The sequence below is a fragment of the Mus caroli genome, chromosome 5, assembly GCF_900094665.2.
Source record: "Mus caroli chromosome 5, CAROLI_EIJ_v1.1, whole genome shotgun sequence".
In the NCBI taxonomy this organism is placed as follows: domain Eukaryota; kingdom Metazoa; phylum Chordata; class Mammalia; order Rodentia; family Muridae; genus Mus; species Mus caroli.
In genome coordinates, this window is record NC_034574.1 from 2,463,745 (window position 1) to 2,483,051 (window position 19,307).

The 19,307-nt window shown below is 38.9% G+C and overlaps 1 protein-coding gene and 1 pseudogene across 2 annotated transcripts in view; both read right to left on the bottom strand.

Annotated features, from left to right (window-relative positions):
• Positions 1–2,731: 2,731 nt before the first annotated feature.
• On the bottom strand, positions 2,732–2,865 carry LOC115031251 (annotated as a pseudogene).
• Positions 2,866–3,484: 619 nt separating this feature from the next.
• Positions 3,485–19,307, bottom strand: part of Cfap69 (cilia and flagella associated protein 69) — a 71,567-nt gene continuing 55,744 nt past the window's right edge. Inside the window, exons 16-23 of one of the 2 annotated variants that reach the window (XM_021163223.1) lie at positions 17,470–17,551; positions 12,841–13,033; positions 10,819–10,956; positions 10,048–10,124; positions 8,322–8,519; positions 6,684–6,770; positions 6,146–6,250; positions 3,485–5,607 (exon numbers count right to left, since the gene is read on the bottom strand). In XM_021163223.1, the coding sequence (XP_021018882.1) occupies positions 5,437–5,607; positions 6,146–6,250; positions 6,684–6,770; positions 8,322–8,519; positions 10,048–10,124; positions 10,819–10,956; positions 12,841–13,033; positions 17,470–17,551 (1,051 nt within the window). In that variant the 3' untranslated portion in view covers positions 3,485–5,436. The remainder of the gene's footprint in view (positions 5,608–6,145; positions 6,251–6,683; positions 6,771–8,321; positions 8,520–10,047; positions 10,125–10,818; positions 10,957–12,840; positions 13,034–17,469; positions 17,552–19,307) is intronic. The other variant, XM_021163224.2, reaches the window with a different exon arrangement.

The following is a 19,307-nucleotide window of genomic DNA, read 5'->3' on the forward strand; positions in this document are numbered from 1 at the left end:
TTCAGGTTTGTCAAATAAACTACCAAATTATCATATTTAGTTTTTTAAAATGTACTTTTTTATTTTTACATCATGTAGAAATCATGAGTGCTTCATTATCGGTAACCTTAGAATATACATTGCTAGATCATTAAAGTCATCTTACTGTTACCCCATGTGTAGTTCATAAGAAAGCCATACACCTTTGTATCTATTAATATTGTAAGACTTAAATATCAAGCTTGTGGTAGCTTTTTAAACAAAGCATTTTCAATGGGTTGCATAGAAGAATGGAATCTTGTATTGATTTTTCCCAATACTATAAAAATTGATTATAAAACATTTAAGAAGAAAAACACAAATACCTCAAGCAAGATGGCAACTGTGAGCAGAATCCTGTTGGTATTTGCCAAGTCAAATATTTCCTGCTATAAATAAAATGATGATTTCCAGTTTCTTAATCTGGTGGTTTTCTTTCTTCGATATATAATTACCTTATTGGTAGTGATTGAATTATTTGAAAATATTTAGACAATGTTATTAGTTTATTATTCAGAAAGCATTTTGCCAAGTTATCTTTGTTTTTAAAATAGTACTTCAAATATTTACTAGTCAGTGAAGTAATTAATTTTATTAAGTATCTGGTACCATAATATTTAAAACTGTGCCCCAAGTAATGCCACTATCTACAAGTGATATTTATCTTGATGTAATGTTCGTGTATGTGTGTGTCCTTGTGTGTCTGTTTATGTGTGTATGTTTGTGTGCGCATTCATGTGTGTGTGTGTTTAATGTGGGTATGTGGCTAAAGGGGCAGTTTGAACACCTTAGCACAGGGATTGCAGATGGTTTAGAGTTATTGTGTGGGTGCCAAAGATTGAACCTAAGTTCTCTTGGAGAGCAGCCAGTGCTCTTAACCTCTGAGCCATCTCTCTAACCCCTATGTTATATTTTTTATTATCTACATTAAAAATGACCAACACACACAAAGAATCTACAATTTAGCAAAGTACAGCGTGATATAATTTTTGCCTAGGTATTGTCAGTCCAATTTTAGACTTAGTCATTTTTATATGAGTTACAACTCACACCATATTCCACAAACAGTATGGAGCTTTAAAGAATTGTACCAAATAAAAGAACGACACATGAGGAAATGGAATGGTGGGAAGTGATTCCAGGAAACTACTAAAACACAGTTATGGTTTAGATTAGTAATTTTGATTGTATGCAGTCAGCAGGTCTTCTAGGGCTTGGGAGATGGCTCAAATTTATAAACTGCTTGGGGTACAAGCACAAGAGCCTCAGGCCAGATACTGATGCAGAGGAGCACATGTCTGTAAGCCCTGTCCTCCTGGGACAGGGGAGGACAGGAGGATCTCTGGGGCTTCCTGGACCGCCAGTCGGACAGAACTGGTGAGTTCAAGGTAAGACAGACACCTTGTCTCACAAAATAAAATGGAGAGTGGTAGAGGAAGATGCCCAACCTCACTCAGCCTCTTCCCACCCCAGTCTACACCTCTGATGGAGACCTGAAAATTGATGAGTCTCTAATTTTCAAGGTGAAGAGGGACTCAAGAGCAGTTTGAAGATTCTTGTCTTCACAAGAAAAACCAAACCAGTTTTTATATTTTTGAATCCCCATACTTTTCCAAGACAAAGAACCAATAGAAATCTGCCCAATAGATTTCCCTATGGCTATCATGAGACACATAATTTTTTCAAGTATTTTGATGATGATGATATATTCTTTTCTGTACACAAATACAAGCAAACTTATAAACAGCAAAAATAACCATGTGGTGGTGGCACACACCTTTCATTCCAGCCCTTGAGAGGCAGAGGCCCGGGTATCTCTGTGAGTTTGAGACCAACCTGGTTTATAGAAATAATTCCAGAACAGCCAGGCCTACACAAAGAAAGCCTGTCTCACCTCCCAAGCCCCCCTAAACCCAGCAAAAAATAATACTGAATAAATGTGTCTGATGGCTTGACTTGACCTAAGAATAAACCTTGAATTAAGGTCTGAGTTTGGGCCACTCTGAAATCCTCATAAAGTAATACTAGGGCTTTAGTAAAGGTTTTATATACATAAATTTAATGGCGTTACATGAACTGTGGGCTAAAAACCTTCAGTGTTAAATGAACCTCTTACTTTTACAAATATTAATTGACAAGTGTTATTTTGTGTAACTACATTTTGCATAAGTGGCAAACAGAATGAGACTGTAGGTCTAATAGACTTTTAGGTTGAAAATATTTTGCCTTTTAAGGGAGGAGCCTCCTAAGCTCTGGAAGGCAGCTGGCATTAGTGAGATGACCAACATTCTTTTCAAGAGGCTCAAGAGGTAGCATGGTTTTCCTTAGGAAACAGTTTAATGATTTTCATAACCTGTCACAAATTATTACAGTTCAATAGTTCAGTGCCATAAAGCAAGACTATATAATTTTGGCCTAAAATTTGTCTGAACGGTTGTCATTAATCACCCACAGTAACTGTAAAGATTGTGTTTTGTCAATGATAAACATTTCAGCTTTAATTAAAATTAGTGGTTAGCCTTGGACCTAAACTGATTACAAATGGGCTCTTCATTCTCCTAAATTATATTCTACTACACAGTTAAGAGCATTTGAGCAGGAGAAGTAATTAATTCAGTGGGTAAAAGTGCTTGCCACCAAGCCTGGCAGCCAAGGTTTTAGCTCCTGGTCCTGTGTGGTTGAAGAAGAGAATCCTACAAATTATCCTCTTGCCCCTGTTTACACACACATACGCGCGCGCGCGCACACACACACACGCACACACACACACACACACAATTACATTTTTTTATTAAAAATTAAGGACATTTTCTACACTTGATCTTAGCCAAAAGGCTGAGAAGCAATAGGACATTTTCTAAAATGAGCATTGCTTTAGGATAGTTCATTGTAAGCATCTTTTTAATGCTTTAGATATGTTAAAATTTCTCTCAGTAAATTGCCATGCCATATATTGCTTGGCTGGAAACCTGAGATGTGGGAATGAGGGAAGGACAGTCAGACAGACAAGCTAGGGTTGTGTGGGATGTGTTCCCTAGGATGGATGGAAACTCATTTATTAATTATCATGTATTATTTATTATTACACAGCACAAGGAAGAGAGGTCAGCTGGGACCTCTCAGTCTGCACTGGAGCAATCTCAGGCTGGAATCATGCAGGGGAAAGTTGGAAGGGGCTCCCCTTCTCTGAGGAGAAGGGAAGGGGCAATGGGGAGGGACGGTGGGACTGGGGGAGAAGAGGAGGGGGCTGTGTTGGGGATATAAAGTGAATAAATAAATGAAAAAAAGTAGAAAGATGCACCTAATGCTTTCGGCATACACTGTCAATAATTGCCATCATTTCTGTAACTGTACTACAGCAGACTCAAAATCCGGTTCATAGATGTGAGTTTGTGTTGAGTTCACTTAATTTTTACCTGGTGAGTTTCTAGAAATCTTAAGGATATGGAGTAATAAAACCAGCTAGTTCTGATTTCAAAATACAAGTTTTATTTGATTAGTACATACTTCAGTCTTAAAACTTTAAAAATTTGTCTCTGGTAACTCACAGAAGAGTAGACTGTCCGTTGCTCAGGCAGGGCAACCTTGACATCATATCCACTTGGATTCAAGAGAAGCAGTTATAGGAAATAGAAAGAAAAGCAGTGCAGTTTGTGAGGCTATCAGTCGTGAACTTCCTGGCTCACTGTGTGATGGCTGGAGCTGTGCTTGAGAAACGTGTTAGAGATCTGTCTACCATGTGTATAGTTTCTGCAGTAAGCAGCGTATACTTCTTCATGGTGTAAATATCTGTGAGAAAATGACCTGTCTTATTTTGTGTTCTCTCTTCCTACTGGATAGAATAATATGTAGACATCAGATGACACTGATGGGGGTCAGTCTAAATCAATCTGGAGACAGGACACTGGGCCTATGTGTAAGACTGATACTCAACCTAATCATATGGATTTTCTGTAACGTTTATATTTATACCATAGTACAGGTTATGCCTTATAGCCTGAGAAAAGCCCATAACTACTTTGAAGTACATTCATTTGAACCACTTTAACATGCTGTCCTTGCTTAGCATCACTTGTGGACTGATTCTTCCCTTTGAGGTCACTGCATTGCTGTATTTGAAGATGTCAAAGGAAAGGCTGCCAGAGACAAATCCTTCATCACTAACTTCATTACTGAGGTGCTGGTCATAATCATGAATTAGACATGTACTCTCCCTTGCCTTCAGGGAACCAAGAGTCTGACAAAGTTCATAGTCTCTAAGAGCTATAAAGACTCATTGCTCTTAGCTATGGGCACAGCAAAGGATTCTGGGTGTTATGAGATTTTAATGTGACATTATTTGGTGCTGTTTATATGAACATGTTGCATTCTTCTGTCTGCTCCCCCACACACTACTTGTCCCTTTGTCATTGGAGAAATAGCATTAGAATTAGCTTCAAATTTTTATTTACTTAATTTAAATTTTTATTTATCTGTTCTATGTCTATGGGAGTTTTGCCTGCACATAGGTCTGTGCACCATGTGAGTGCCTGGTGCCTGTGGGGACCAGAAGAGAGATCACATCCTTTGGGACTGGAGTTATAGATGGTTGTGAACTGTCATGTTGGTGCTGGGAATTAAACTTGGGTACCTCTGGAAGAGCAGCCAGTGCTCTTAAACACTAAGCCATCTCTCCAGCTGCACTTTGAAAATTTATATATTTAGAGTAAAACTATGTGTATCTGATTTTTACTTTTAGCTTGTGACTGGCACTTGCCCTTAATAATAGTATATATTCACCAACTTATTTATTGCTTCTGGTATTCGTATATCCTTCTGATGATAGCACCTTGATTCTTGGCTCCATTTAGTTATTTTAGATGATGTTGGGCTGTTTGTGGCTCCAAGAGCAAGGAGTACTCAGATCTGGATGACTCTGAGGTAAGGTGCTCCAGAGTGGACATGTGGCCATGGCCAATCAAGGGTTCCAACACATAGAGGGAACTACACAATTATTGAGAAAAATACATCTCTACTTTTCCAATGGATAAATATAAGCTAGGGTTGCTGGAAGGAGATGCCTCCTAACTCAGCTTCAGCCTTTTGACTCAACAGTTCTCACAGTCTAAATTATTCATGCCCACATGAATAAGGAGATACAAAGCCCACAGAAATGTCCCTTAGGGTAGACTATTTGGAGTAACTGATGTACAGCCAAAACTCCTAATTGTTAAAGAAATTTACTGTTTCAGATAAGGATCAATAATTTTTTTCAAAGACAGTGGTGTTTTCAATAAAAATAAAATGTATTATCCTAACTTTAATTTTATAGTATTTTACTAAAATATTTATTCTAAATTTTTGCCTTACATTTGTATATAAATATACATTTAGTAAAGACGTTGCAGGTAAAATTTATTTCAGGAGCCGTGGAACACATCATGTAGGGATGCTCTTTTTAGGATCATTCAGTGGTGGCTTCACTTTCACCCGCTGCAAGGCCCCTCCTCGAATAGGCAGTTTTCTCAGAGCGATGTCTGTGTCAGCCAGAGGTCCTCCCAGTAGCCGGGTAGGTGTGCTTTGCACTGTCACCACCCGACCCGAAGGCACCTGGAAAAGGAAAAGACAAATATCTACAGGTATTCACACAAAACCTTTTGATAACAGAAAAACTCATATATCCTATGGTTAGATTTGTAAAAGACACAAAGCAAAAGAGACAGTGTGACAAAGAGAAAGAAGGACTCCAGCACCAGGATTGTGGGCTTGAATTCTTCTACTGTTCATTAGTTTTGTAGCCAGGGACAAACTCTGTCCAGTGGAGATCACTGAGAAAACTGGTATGTGGCCCTGGTCTGCTTCCAGGCAAGGAGAGCTGCACTCATCCTATGAGGAAGATGCAAGAGATGAAGCACTGACCATAGCTGGTGGCAACTCAAGAAGCCTGTGGGGCTGAGTCTATTCTAATCTAGCACCGGAGGTGGGGATAAGGGAGGGGAAAACATATCTTGGAGAGATATATGCCTTATGATGAGAAATTTGAACAACACAAAGCAAAATATATGAGGCAAAAATTCCCAGAGAGATAACATTTTGGCCACCCGCACTTTGTATCTATTAAGAAAGAGATGTAGAAAAATGACCTTACCGTTGTGTTAAGACCTTTAATAACCGTTTGGTGGAAAGTTGCATTCTGTGGTCGTTCAGTATATCTGGAGGATTCTATAGCCTTTTCTTGAAGCTTCTTTGCTTTCTGAAAAAATTTAAATTAGCAAGAAAATAATATTAGTTGCCAGTAAAGCACAGTCGATGGTCCTTGCAGAGAAGGTAGGCTCATCTGTTCTCCCGTTCCTCACTCTGCCACCTAGAGAAATGAAATCCTTCAATAAGATGGTTCAGAATGGAGGGAAGGGCACAGTTCTCCCTGGCTTACTCCTAGCCTTCATCTTCAAATTGTTCGGGAACACAATCCTGGCTTCCTAGGGTTAAGTAAAATGGAATGCAAAGCAGCACTTTTTCATTTGTAAAATGTGCTTTCAGTTGACAGTCTCAGAGGCAAAAGTCTCTGACAGTAGTGATATCTTACGGAACATGAGCAGAAAAGTAGAAATAAATATCCATTCTTCAAAAGGCCTCTGTCCTTAGGACTGGCTGGCTGTGTATTGGGAGCGCTTTGAAAATCTTACCTTTAATGTTTTAGCATTTGATGTCCTAGCCAAGAAGTTTTCCCATGACTTGGTAGCCTGCTCTCTCTGCTTATGTGTAGCTTGGATCTGAAAGAAATATGAAAAATTAAGAGTTTCAGTTCCCATGAAACACAGCAAAGGGCACAGAAGTCTGTATTTTAAAAGGAAGTGCCTCCCTTTTGCTAAAGGATAATTTGAGTCTGGCTGAAAAGAAATTAGAATGTATAACAGAATTAAAAACAAACAAAACAAATAAAATGTCGTTGGGCATGCTGCTAGAAGCCTTTAATCTGAGCACTCTGGAAGCCCAGGTAGGCAGAAATATTTCACTTCTAGGCTAGCCTGCTCTACAAAGTGAGTTTTGGAATAACCAGTGCCACATAGAAACCTTGTTTCAAAAAAAATCATAAAATTTAAAGAGTTATACATTTTGTAGTTCAAGTTTGGACTACTTTCCATATAATGTAAGGCAAACTACTCAAAACAGTTTAATACCAATCATTCTCACCAAAAAGGAATGCTCTATATAGTTCCTGTTTGTAAAGACTTTATGGTCTGGAGAAAACTAAATGCAGGATTTAAAGACAGAAATCCCAGGTGAGAATAGAGACTCTGCTGGCCACTGATCACAAGTTTAGGCAAACTTATACTGGTAAAACAACTTAATCTATGACTGCAGGAAGGTAGCAGTTTTGTGAGACCACTAAATTTGGCATGATACTGTGGTCTAGAAAGGTGAGTATACAACAGCTCTATTTCTTAACAGGCTTCTCACCAAATGTAGAATCAGAGGATACACACCATTGTTTGTGTGTGTGTGCGTGTGTGTATCATATAAATACAAACATATAATGCTATTATAAATGTAATATTCTTAGGGACACATAAAAATATGTAATTAACTGTTTTAAAAGTGGGGACAGAGGTATGACAATAAATATATAATTAAATGACAATGGTTCTTGGGTTCAAAAGAGCTAATGGCCATGAGGCAGCAAAAGCTCCATGATTTCTTCCTGGTTCTGAGCATCAATTGGCTTACAGCACTACCCATGTCATAAAAACTTATCCATGAAAGCATTTGAAATCAATTAGCTGGGGGTGGCATTCACAGGAGAATGGACACAGATCCTAAGCTGTGGAGTCAAACATTCCATATTCTATGCGGAAAGATTGGACAATAGACATTGGAAATCACGTCAAGAAACTACAGTGCTGTAGTTACAGAGAACTGGGACAAAGTGGTGACATCTCTGTCTATGGATAACACTGTTTAAATTCCTCTTGACCAGTAAAACATGGACAAATTATGCCATAGTTTCTCACCTGTGCAGATTTCTCAGTCCCAAATTATGTTCACACCTCCATGCACATAAATGTATAAACATGCATAGACCACATGTACACACAGAGAAAAAAACCACAAAAATTAAATTATAATGCCCAAAGCAACACTGGTAATAATAACTGAATTTTAAACCCCAAGCTTCAGTTTCTTTTAAATTGCACAAAGGCTTTAAAAATGACAGAGGAAAAAAACCTATTCAATGTTGATCTATTTACAAATAGGACAAATGTGCTTTATGGATAATGTTATCTAGTCTAGTTTAAACACTGACATTGACAGCGTATGCTTACCTTTGCATACACTCTTTGTTCATTCTGCACATCCTGAAGGGCTTGGTTTTCAATCATCTCACTTTGCAAGGACGCAACCATCTTTCCAATATTTTCTGTTGCTGCTATAATGGAGTGCAAAGATCTTTCATCTGCTGTGACTAGTCTTAACTTCTCCAGCTTTATTTCTTCAGATACTTCATTCCATATTTCTCCAATCTGCAATGGCAAAGTTTAAGTTGAGGAAGTTAGACTAAGCCGCAGTGAGTGCAAGAAAGCTTCTTACATAACTCCCTGTATGGTGGTCGTCTGTCAGTGCTGAAGCAGTTCCTGACTCCTTGGGAGTACGTTAGACATTCTGAGAAGGATATGGGCACCAGCTACATGTGAGGACTCTGGTTAATAGTTCTTTCCCTTTCATAGCTGTAGTCACTACTACATTCACAATATTTCTGAAATAGTCATGCTTTTCATACCTACAGCCCCCTAATGAAGACTAGGCCATGCTGAACAAAGAGAGGGCCATTCTGAGAGTCTGGGACATGGGACCCCCTAGAAACGGGATCCTGGTCTTCACCTATTAGCAAAGGCATACAACTGAATCTCAAGGTTTTTTTTTTATATATATAGTAATTATTTTATTTATTTACATTCCAGTCATGCCCTCCTCTCGGTTCCCCCTCCTTGAATCTCAAGTTTTTAACTCCACAGTTTCATCATGCTGAAATCTCCATCTCACATTCTGAAAGGACGGTACTAGAGTACACTGAGAACTAGAGAAACAGTTTAAGATAGGGATTTAAGATAGGATTGATTTTTTTCTTTGAAAAAAAAAAGACTTATTCATTCACAATATCCAAATATTAACGTAAATAAAATGTTTACTTCAGAGGATTTTCCCGAGACTTCACTTTCTTTACTAAGTGCACTTAGCAGCACTGAGCAGCTTAGTCACAGGTGAAGTGCGCCTGACGACATAAGGAAGTGAGAAAGACTACTTTGGAAAGCATTAACACTATACTCAGCAACAACCTGCTTCACTCTAGCTCTAGTGCTTCCCAAACGGTAAAGATTCTGTTTCTAAAACCGTTAGGCTTCAGAATGACTCTGTCTGTAATATTCATCTTCTCCTATAAGCTAGCAATTAGACCAACTGAGAAGTTCATAATGCATATACTGAATTTATCCAGTCCACTCCCAGTCCCTCTTCTCCAGTTCCTCTCCTGCCACCCCACAATTCCATCTCAATTTCATGTGCTCTCTTTTAGAACAAGCAGCCACCCACAGAGCTCACTTAGTACAGTCAGTATGCATATGGGTGTAGGACCATCTACCTGAGTATAAATAACCTATCAGGGGGACAACCCTACAGAAAACACTCTAGCCCTCTCCTAGCAGCTGTCAATTGCCAGTAGCTCCTTAGCTAGGATGGGATTTCCTGCCCACCTCCCTGGTCCCTGGTGGGACTTTGGTTTTCTCGTGTGCGGGTCCCCCCCCCCCCCCCCTCTGCAGTCAGAGCCAATGTCAGTTTATATGTACAACCATGCTGCTGTATGACTTGTGGCTCTATCGCAGTTGCATAAAATCTTTTCTCATGAAAGAAACCTAAGGAGTCGTATGTCTACGTAATCAATATGAAACTGAAAGGGAATACTAGAGTATGAGTATGTTCTGGTTATGGGCACATCTTTTATTTTCCAACTTATTTTTAAAAGAATAGATTTTGATTTATTAAAATGGTACTTACTTTAAAATCAAAGTATCTATGTATTATACAGAGGGTGACAAAATCTTCAGCAGATAAGCCTGGTAAGTTTTCAAAATCTATCAAAGTTTGTACAGAGAGAATTAGTTTAACAGAAGAAAATCATTTCAAGAATCACCATAAAAAGAAATTCGAACACAGACTCCTACAAGAAAACCTTCTGCCAGGTTGTCCTTACAGGGTCATCAGTAGACAACTCATTTGCTTTGGACTGTGGTCAAGAGATTTTACTATCAGAAACTAAAGAGCAGATGAGAACCTCTCCCTTAAGAGGAAGCAAAGAGTTTAAAAATGGAGATATTTTGGCCTCCATGGGAAAGGATGTGCCTAATTTGGCAGAGACTATATGTGCCCGGATGATGGGACACCCAGAGGGCCTCTATGCTCTCAGAGGAGAAGGGGACAGGGGATGAAGGGAGGATCTCAGTGAGGAGGGAATGGGGCAGCACTTGGGATGTAAATAAATAAACAAAAATGTGAGCTAATCCAGAACACTAACATCTTAATGAACTGCATGCCATCCTGCTAGACACTGAAATTGCCTGAAAAGCTAAACGAACTTCTCTTGGGGCTCCACATTTCAAAGTTCTAACCTTTGATTGCTGTTATGACCTGGGCACTGAGATCATGAGGGGACATGCATTTATCATACAAAGAGACTTTATTCATGTGTGTCAAGGGGACTCTGTAGCAAAAGCAAGTGCAGCAATGCTTGTCACATACAAACTCTTGTGAATATCAGGGCTTTCTTACCTAGTTTATCCAACACAGCATAAATTTTTGCTCTGATATTTTCAGCAACATCCATAACTGCAATAGATGGGCAGTTAGCAGGAAGGGGCATGGCCTTTTGTTCTTCTTGAAAACTAGTAAATAGAGGTCTCTTTGTATCTGATCATTGGGTATTATGAAACAGAAGGAAGAGAAGAAAAGATAAAGACCACAGTGAATATTTAAGATTTTATTCTCTATATAAAATGGATCAAATACAAATATATGCTTAAAAATTAAAACAAACATTTAGTGCACTGCTATTTGTTCTTTTATAGCGTTCTGGGACCCATCTCAGGCCTGATAAGCAGACACTCTGCCACTGAGCTCCCTGCCACACTGCCAGCCAGCTCATGGACTCTGCCACACTGACAGCCAGCTCATGGCTACTATTTTGAAAGTGTTTCCCATTCTGTGGCAAAACTATGGCTTTCATTTTTCTTATTTATAGTAGATTTTTAAAAAAAAAAATACAGCTATGTAGGGCATAACGGCACATGCCTTTAATCCCAGCACTCAGGATGTAGAAATAAGAGAAATTCTGGGAGTTTGAGGCCAGCCTGGTCTACACAGAGAGTTCCAGGACAACAGGGACTACATAAGGAATCCTATCTATAAAAACAAAAAAACAAAAAACAATAACAACAACAACAAACCCCCCCCACAGCTATAATTTTAATTCTTTTTATAGGCTTATTTTATTTATGTGTGTATTTCTCTCTGTGTGTATGCATCATGTCGGGGGGGGGGGGGAGATGCCAGCAGAGGCCAGAAGAGGGTGCTGGCTTCCAGAAGCTTGAGGTATAGGCAGGTGTGATCTATCTGACCTGGGTGCTGAGATTCAAACTCAGCTCCTCTGAATAAGTAGCAAGCGTTCTTAACTGCGGAGTTTTCTTTTCAGCCTTGGCTAAAGGTGAAATTTAATGCAGAAACCTTGATAAATATAAAGATCTAGAGATGGGATAATGTCAGATCAGTAGTGATAATCTTGATTGGTTTCTATAAATTATGCCATAAAGAGAAAAACTATCTCATGATGTTTTAATTTAAAACTCAAGATAGCAAAAATGAAATTAGAGACAGAAATAATCCAAAGTGTAGTATTTTTATTCAATATAGATATGACTAACAGTTTTGCCAAAACACAATTTGAATGTGAAAGAAGACATAACACAGTATCACAGGCTCTACAATTCCATTATTCATTCTGATACCATCAACCTCTATAGAACATGGCAGCTAAGACTGATGAAAACTGGACTTATTTTTACTAAAAAGAAACCCCTTTTGTGTAAGACGAAAATTATAGAACCACCAGTGCACAGTACTGTAAGGTTTGTTGAGAAATGCTATTTATCAAATTCTATTGCTAAGTGAAGCATCATAAGTGAACCTAGTTATAAAAGCAAGATGTCCAAATAAACTTATTTAGGAAGTATCAACTTCTGAGCTAAAGAATAAAGGTAAATGGCACATTTTAAAATAGTCTATTAAACCTGAAACCACCACTAATTTATTACATTTTCTTCTAATTATTCATAACTTATTTTATTAGAGAAGGAGGGCAGTGGCCAGAGGACAACCAGTATCGTTGTTCCCCAGGTACTATCCACTTTTTTTTCTTGTTTGCTTCTTTTGTTTTTTGAGACCGGGATTTTAATTGTCACTGGGATACTTGGTTCTACCCTGGGGCTGGGTGGGGAGTGGGGGAGGGGGAGGTAAGGCCAAGCCCAGTCCTAGCTCTATGGAGGAGACTCAGTTTGTTTAGTTTTGTTTTGTTGTGTCTTGTCTTGTTGTTCTGGGGAAGAGTTACAGTCCTGCAAGCACTTTACTAACTGAACTACTTCCTTGTACCCCCAAGCACTCACAATTTATGATAAGAAGTCTTTAGCATCTTGTTGGAAGAACCTCATAAAATGGGTAATCACCCCCACATTCCTGTCTGCTTTGACGCTCTTGATAAATCTCTGAGCTGTTTCTACCCAAACTTGTGACCACACTTACCAACAATCTTGCCATTCTTGTCACGTTTTACTCCTAGCTCTTTTTCCTCTTTTCTCCACAGTTTAATTAAAAGACTGGCAGCAGTCAGGTCTTTCTTCCCACGCCAAGCATTGACATGAGCAGAAGTTTTGGGATTATCACAAAATTCAACCATTATTCCAAGAATCAGATTACAGAATTTTTTTTGGTTCAACTTTGCAAGGAAATAGAAAATGACAAAAATGTTAATGAATACTGAAAATGAAAGAGACCCTTGGATTATCAGCCAGTGCCTTCTGAGCAGTCTGACTATAACAATGTCCAGTAAGTCATTCGCAAGCATTCATGAGCATGAATCAATACTAAAACAATAAAGAGACTGGATACCGTTCTTAAGTAGTGATAAACATACTTCAAAATAAATATGTATTCATTTGGTAGAAATGGAAGGAGAAGTTTTCAAAAATGAGAGAATATCCACATTTATGTAAAACGGAGCATGGTCATCAGGATCCTGTGAGTACAGGATCTTCTTCATCTACATCCTTTGTTAAGGTTTGAAAAGATTATTAGGTACGTTCTTTGTTATCAAGAGAATGACTGATATAACTGTTAACAGTCAAATATGAAAAAAATTATGTGTAAATTTAGATTTTATCAGTAACTGTGCTATTAGGACCTTTTAAGAATTCAAGAAAATTTCTCTTATCACCAAGCATATACATTTTAAAACCAAAATAGAACATTTAGATGTAGAAAATCCCATCTAATCCTAACTTTGAAGCTTTAGATTTGTACATTTAACTAGGACCTGTAGAAGTCAGTAAACTAAAAAAGCTCCAGTCAGGAATAGGGTGCCTTATATAAGAGAGGAAGGCTTATACAATACAGGTGATATGAAAGAGACAGGGGATGCTGGAGGTACAAAGGATAGTGGGTAGTAAAGAGGCATGATGAAGGGGCAGAGAGGATGGCTAACCAAAACGAAGTATGTATGAAATAGGCATATGAAATCCTGTGGCTTTGTAAGCCGAGCAAAACCATGTTAAGAGGCTGGCTAGAACAACCAGTGGTTGAGAACAATTGTTCTTGCATATGATCCAGGTTTGAGTTCCAGTATCCACGTGGTACCTCACAGCATCCAAAGCTCCAGTTCTAAGGGATAGAGTGGATGCTTCAGAGCTTTGTGGGTACTAGGACTACACATTGCACACACAGACATCTGGGCAAAACACATACACATAAAATAAATATACCAAAACATTAAAACTATGTTTTTTAAAAAGTTAGGATGAAGATATCTGAATGGCTGGATAACACTGACCCTAAAAGCCACTGTTTATTAAAAGTCCAAGTGCCAGGTGTCGAACTCCTCATGAGTTGTTGGCTAGTGAGGCCCCAGCGATCCTCAAAACAACACAAACTCCTGAAATTCTTTTTGGTTGCTCACCAGAACCAGATGACAAAATTCTACAATATACCTTGGTTGCAAGATGTAGAGAAATCATGCTAGAACTGAGTGAGAACCTTCCACACTGCTGACTTGCTTTTATAGTGCCAGAAGCTGCTACGCAGGACGCTGGGGAGAAAAACATCAGTAGTCTTACCCAGCTCTAAACCCTACAGACTACAGTGCTAACCTGCCGGGCAAGATCTAAATACCAGCGCAGCAGTGGTACAACTTTTACGGTTAACCAACCACGGTCAGACTGGATTTGAGGCACTCTCCACATGTGAACCTGGTTAACGATCCATGGCTGAGGAAATCATAGGCCTTAGAAGTTAGTTATCATTATGGTTTAGTTAAAGTGCCTCGGTGTCAAAGTAAATCCTAAGCATTGGTCTTTCTATCTCTAGGCGAATGCTCGTCACTCTTGAATCAAGACTCTTCTGTTGGTAATCAACAGTGCTAAATGCAGATGTTCACAGCTGTTCCAACTGCTAAGTATGGTTATATGCTCATCTCTGCGCTAGATATTTATATCATTCCCCCTATGGCTCAGGAACATTAAGGAAAAGAAAGCAAAGAAGTTATAAGATGTGGAACACAGGAAAGAAGGGCTTCAAAATACTATCTTCAGAACATGATACAGCCATTGCAAACTGCTTGACCTCACAGTAGCTATGTTTACCTGCACCGGATCTGTACAAAACTGAGCTTGTCAACAACCAATCATAGACCAGAGACATACCTGTGGGGCCCTACCCTTCCATGATAAACTATTGGTTACTTATGAATTCTGGGAAGGTGTCTTAGGGTTTTATTGCTGTGAAAAGACACCATGACCAAGGCAACAACTCTTACAAAGACAACATTTAAATGGGGCTGGCTTACAGTTTTAGAGATTCAGTCCATTATCATCATTGTGGAAAGCATGGCAGTGTGATGGCAGACATAGTGATAGAAGAGCTAAGAGTTGTACATCTTGGTCCACAGGCAGCTGTTTCACACTGGCCAGACTTGAGCATATCTGACCTCAAAGCCCACTCCACAGGAATACACTTTCTCTACAAGGCCCTATCTACTCCAACAAGACCACATCTTCTGCTGGAAGCCTATATAAGCGACATGGAAGAAGGAAGCTTTCTCTCTTTGCCTGCTTGCTCCTGCTAACAAGTCCATTCACTAGCATTAAAGCCTACATCTTCAGGATTCTGGTGGATACTGAAGACCAGCTGATACATCAAGGCTCATGGACTGAACAAATGTTGGATTCTTGGACCTTCCACATGTAGGTAGACATTGATAGACTAGTGGACCAGCCTGTAGGCTATTCTAACAAATCCTTTATATCTGTATTTACATATTTATGTCTATATATGTCTCTCTATATATATGGATATGGATACAAATATATAGATTCATTCTAAAAGTTGTTTCTATAGAGCAGTGGTTCTCAACTTGTGGGTCATGATCCCTTGTGGGGGTGTTGAATGACTCACATGGGCTGCCTAAGTTCACCAGAAAACACAGATATTTACATTATGATTCATAACAATAGCAAAATTACAGTTATATGAGAATAATTTTATGTTTGGTAGTCATCATAACATGAGGAACATTAAAGAGTCACAGCATTAGGAAAGTTGAGAATCACTGCTCTAGCAAAACATGACTAATACAAATGTCCTTTATAAGGAACAGAACCAGGTGAGGTGGTGCATGCTTTTAATCCTTGTACTCAGAATGCAGAGGCAGGTGGATCTCTGTGAGTTTAAGGCCAGCCTGATCTTCTACAAAGCGAGTTCCAGAACAGCTAGGGCTACACAGAGAAACCCTGAGAGAGAAAGAGAGAGAGAGAGAGAGAGAGAGAGAGAGAGAGAGAGAGAGAGATACACAGTAAATACTCCATAATATTTAACCTTTTAGCAGAGCTGTTTTGAAACAGAACCTTAAATGAGTGGTTTTTGTTGTTTTTTTACTTTACTTCCAGGAGAAAGAAACAAATGTTAATGGTTGAAATTGATGCAACGACATTTTTAACATTTATTGACTAAATCCACACTGTGTACAACTTAGTGACCTAATCATAGCAAGCACATTACAAGCATGTATGTAGGAATAACAGGTCAATGAGTTCATATTAACACATGCACAGCATGTTCATGTACATATTCACTGAGTGCTCAGACACAGGATTATCACTCATTTAGCCTCCTCACACCGGGATGAGACAGATGCTATTGTTATCTGGTTTTAAAGATGAAAACATTATGAATATAGTAATGTACAAATTTTCTTGCAAGGACATGATAAGACTGATAATTTTGCTACGTTTATCAAATCAAAATGGGTTAATTACTCTGTTAATAAAATAAGTGTGGAAGTGATATTGACGTGGCTATGACTCTGCATGAGACTTCCAGATTTCATTGAAAATAAATTATGACTTCCCTCTGTTATAATACTGATTACAGCCCTAATTCAGGTCAGTGAACCTGACATCAGCTCTCCACAGCTGCCAGGTGGGTGGCTCCTAGCTCACGCCTGACATACTCTATGTCCTCATATTACTTCTGGACTGCAGACACTTCCTTAAACCGTCATCTTTTTCTACTGTTATCCATAAATTTAATGTTGGGGGAAAGCTGAAAATTTTTGATTGAATGATAGAGATTTGATGGAGTAGTTTATGACAGTGTAGCTTGTCATAAACTATTTCTTCACAGGTAGACAGAGTAAAAGGAAAAATATCAGCTTACCTGTGTGTAGGAACATTGACCTATGTAAACTGACTCATTAGCTGGAGGAATGATCAGAACCCTTAATATGCCAGTGTTTTGGAAATCTCTGGGAGGAATTTTATTCAAAATAATATATCTGGCTGGGCATGGTGCACACCTTGAATTCCAACACTCAGAAGTTAGAGGTAGGAAGATCTCTGTGAGTTCCAAGCCAGCTGATTTATATAGTGAGTTTCAGGATAGCCTGGACCACATAGAGAGACCATGACTCAAAACAAAGCAAAACAACCCAAACCCCAAACAAATAAACAAACAAAAACCCATCACTAAATCTGAACATAGTTTGAGGCATGTTTATTCAAAAACCCTGTTTTTTGGTACTTGGTTTGGGAAAGGTTAGCATGGATGCATTTATGTTTTGTGCTAGAGTACTAATTCGTGTTAGAGTAAGTGGATATTACTTACTGCCAGTATATCCAAAAGGAGAAAAATCCCTTCCTTTTCAAGAAAATAATCTTCAGAATCATAACATCCCAAAATGCAGCACCTTCAATTAAAAGAAAGCCAGTCAGTCAACAAACATTTGTTATTGGAATTAACTTGTAGATCCTCCTTCCTACCACAGCATCACAGTTAGGCAATTCTTTTACTTTATTCCTCTAAACCAAGTAGTTAATTTGTTTTACTTTAAAAATAGAAACTCTGGCCGGGCGTGGTGGCGCACGCCATTAATCCCAGCACTTGGGAGGCAGAGGCAGGCGGATTTCTGAGTTCGAGGCCAGCCTGGTCTACAAAGAGAAACCCTGTCTCGAAAAAACAAAAAAAAAAAAATAAAAAAAAAAAAATAAAAAAAATAAAAATAGAAACTCTGAAGAAGCTCTATAAATGTGATTCAATTGTAATTTTTTCAAGAGTTTATGTGTGTGTCTCTGTGTGTGTATGCACACACATGTGCATGCATGTGTATGTGCATGCATGTGTATGTGCACGCACACACACATACACACACATACACACACACACAAACCCCTGAGAATACTAGAGGTTGGTGGCAGGCGCCTTGCAAGTGGAGTTACAGGGACTTCTCACTGATGATTCTTGAAGCTCTCTAGTTGCTGTATTTATCTGTTTACTGTCTCGTTCATGGTTTGGTTCTAGCTGCTGTATTTATCTGTTTACTATCTCGTTCATGGTTTGGTTCTAGCTGCTGTATTTATCTGTTTACTGTCTCGTTCATGGTTTGTTCTAGTTGCTGTATTTATCTGTTTACTATCTCGTTCATGGTTTGGTTCTAGTTGCTGTATTTATCTGTTTACTGTCTCGTTCATGGTTTGGTGCAGCCGAATTATCTGATGATTCTTGATTACATTCTCGCTTGCACTTGACGTTTGCTCCAGTGCCTCCTCTTCAAGTCCATGTGGACTGCACGGAGTGAGGGACTGGGACTGCTTCCAGGGCTACTTTGACTGTTTTTCTCAGGAGTTTCCTTAGTAAGAGGACAAAGCTATTGACAATAAATAGTAAGGATGAAGATGATAATCACTAGTAACAATTACTGCTTTTCCAAACCTTAAAACCTGCTAGGCTCAGCTCCCTCTGTTCTTTGGTTAAAAATGGTTTCCTTTTCAAAGCAAGAGACCAGTTGGCTTGGGCAATTCTGTGGGTGATTATAATGATTACACTATCTGATTACACTGTGGGTGGCATCATTCCCTGGGCTATTTATGTCACCCTGTCCTTATCCAGGAATGGAGAAAACAAGCTGAGCACAAGCATTTGCTCACTCTCTGCTCTGAACTGTGGATGTAAGGTGACCAGCTGCTTCAGACTCCGACAGCTCGACCTCTCCACTGGTGGACTGGAGCCAGGAAGTATGAGTGACAATAAACCCTGTCTCCTCCAAGTGACTTTTGTCAGGCCATTGTGTCATTAAAATTAGAAAAGGAGCCAAGATAGAGGCTTAGCTTGCTTTGTTTTTTTCAAGCTTACAACTTTTTAACCTTTAAACAGTGTCAATTCCTACAATAAATATTTCTCTCTCTATAGCACATATTAATTTTGTTTTTCTGGAGAATTCTGACAACACTTAATGCATCTAAATCATCAATAAAAGCTAAGAAGAAAAAGGAACAAGGAAAAATAATTATGTTACCAAATATCCTCATATATTTAAGTCAAAATTACCGGGGTAGCTAGAGCGCAGGGTCGGCTGACACCTGCCAGCTACCCACGACCCCCGCCACAGGATGTTGAGACTGCTGGTGAGTGGAACACAGCTTCTGCTCCAGTCCAATCACGCGGGA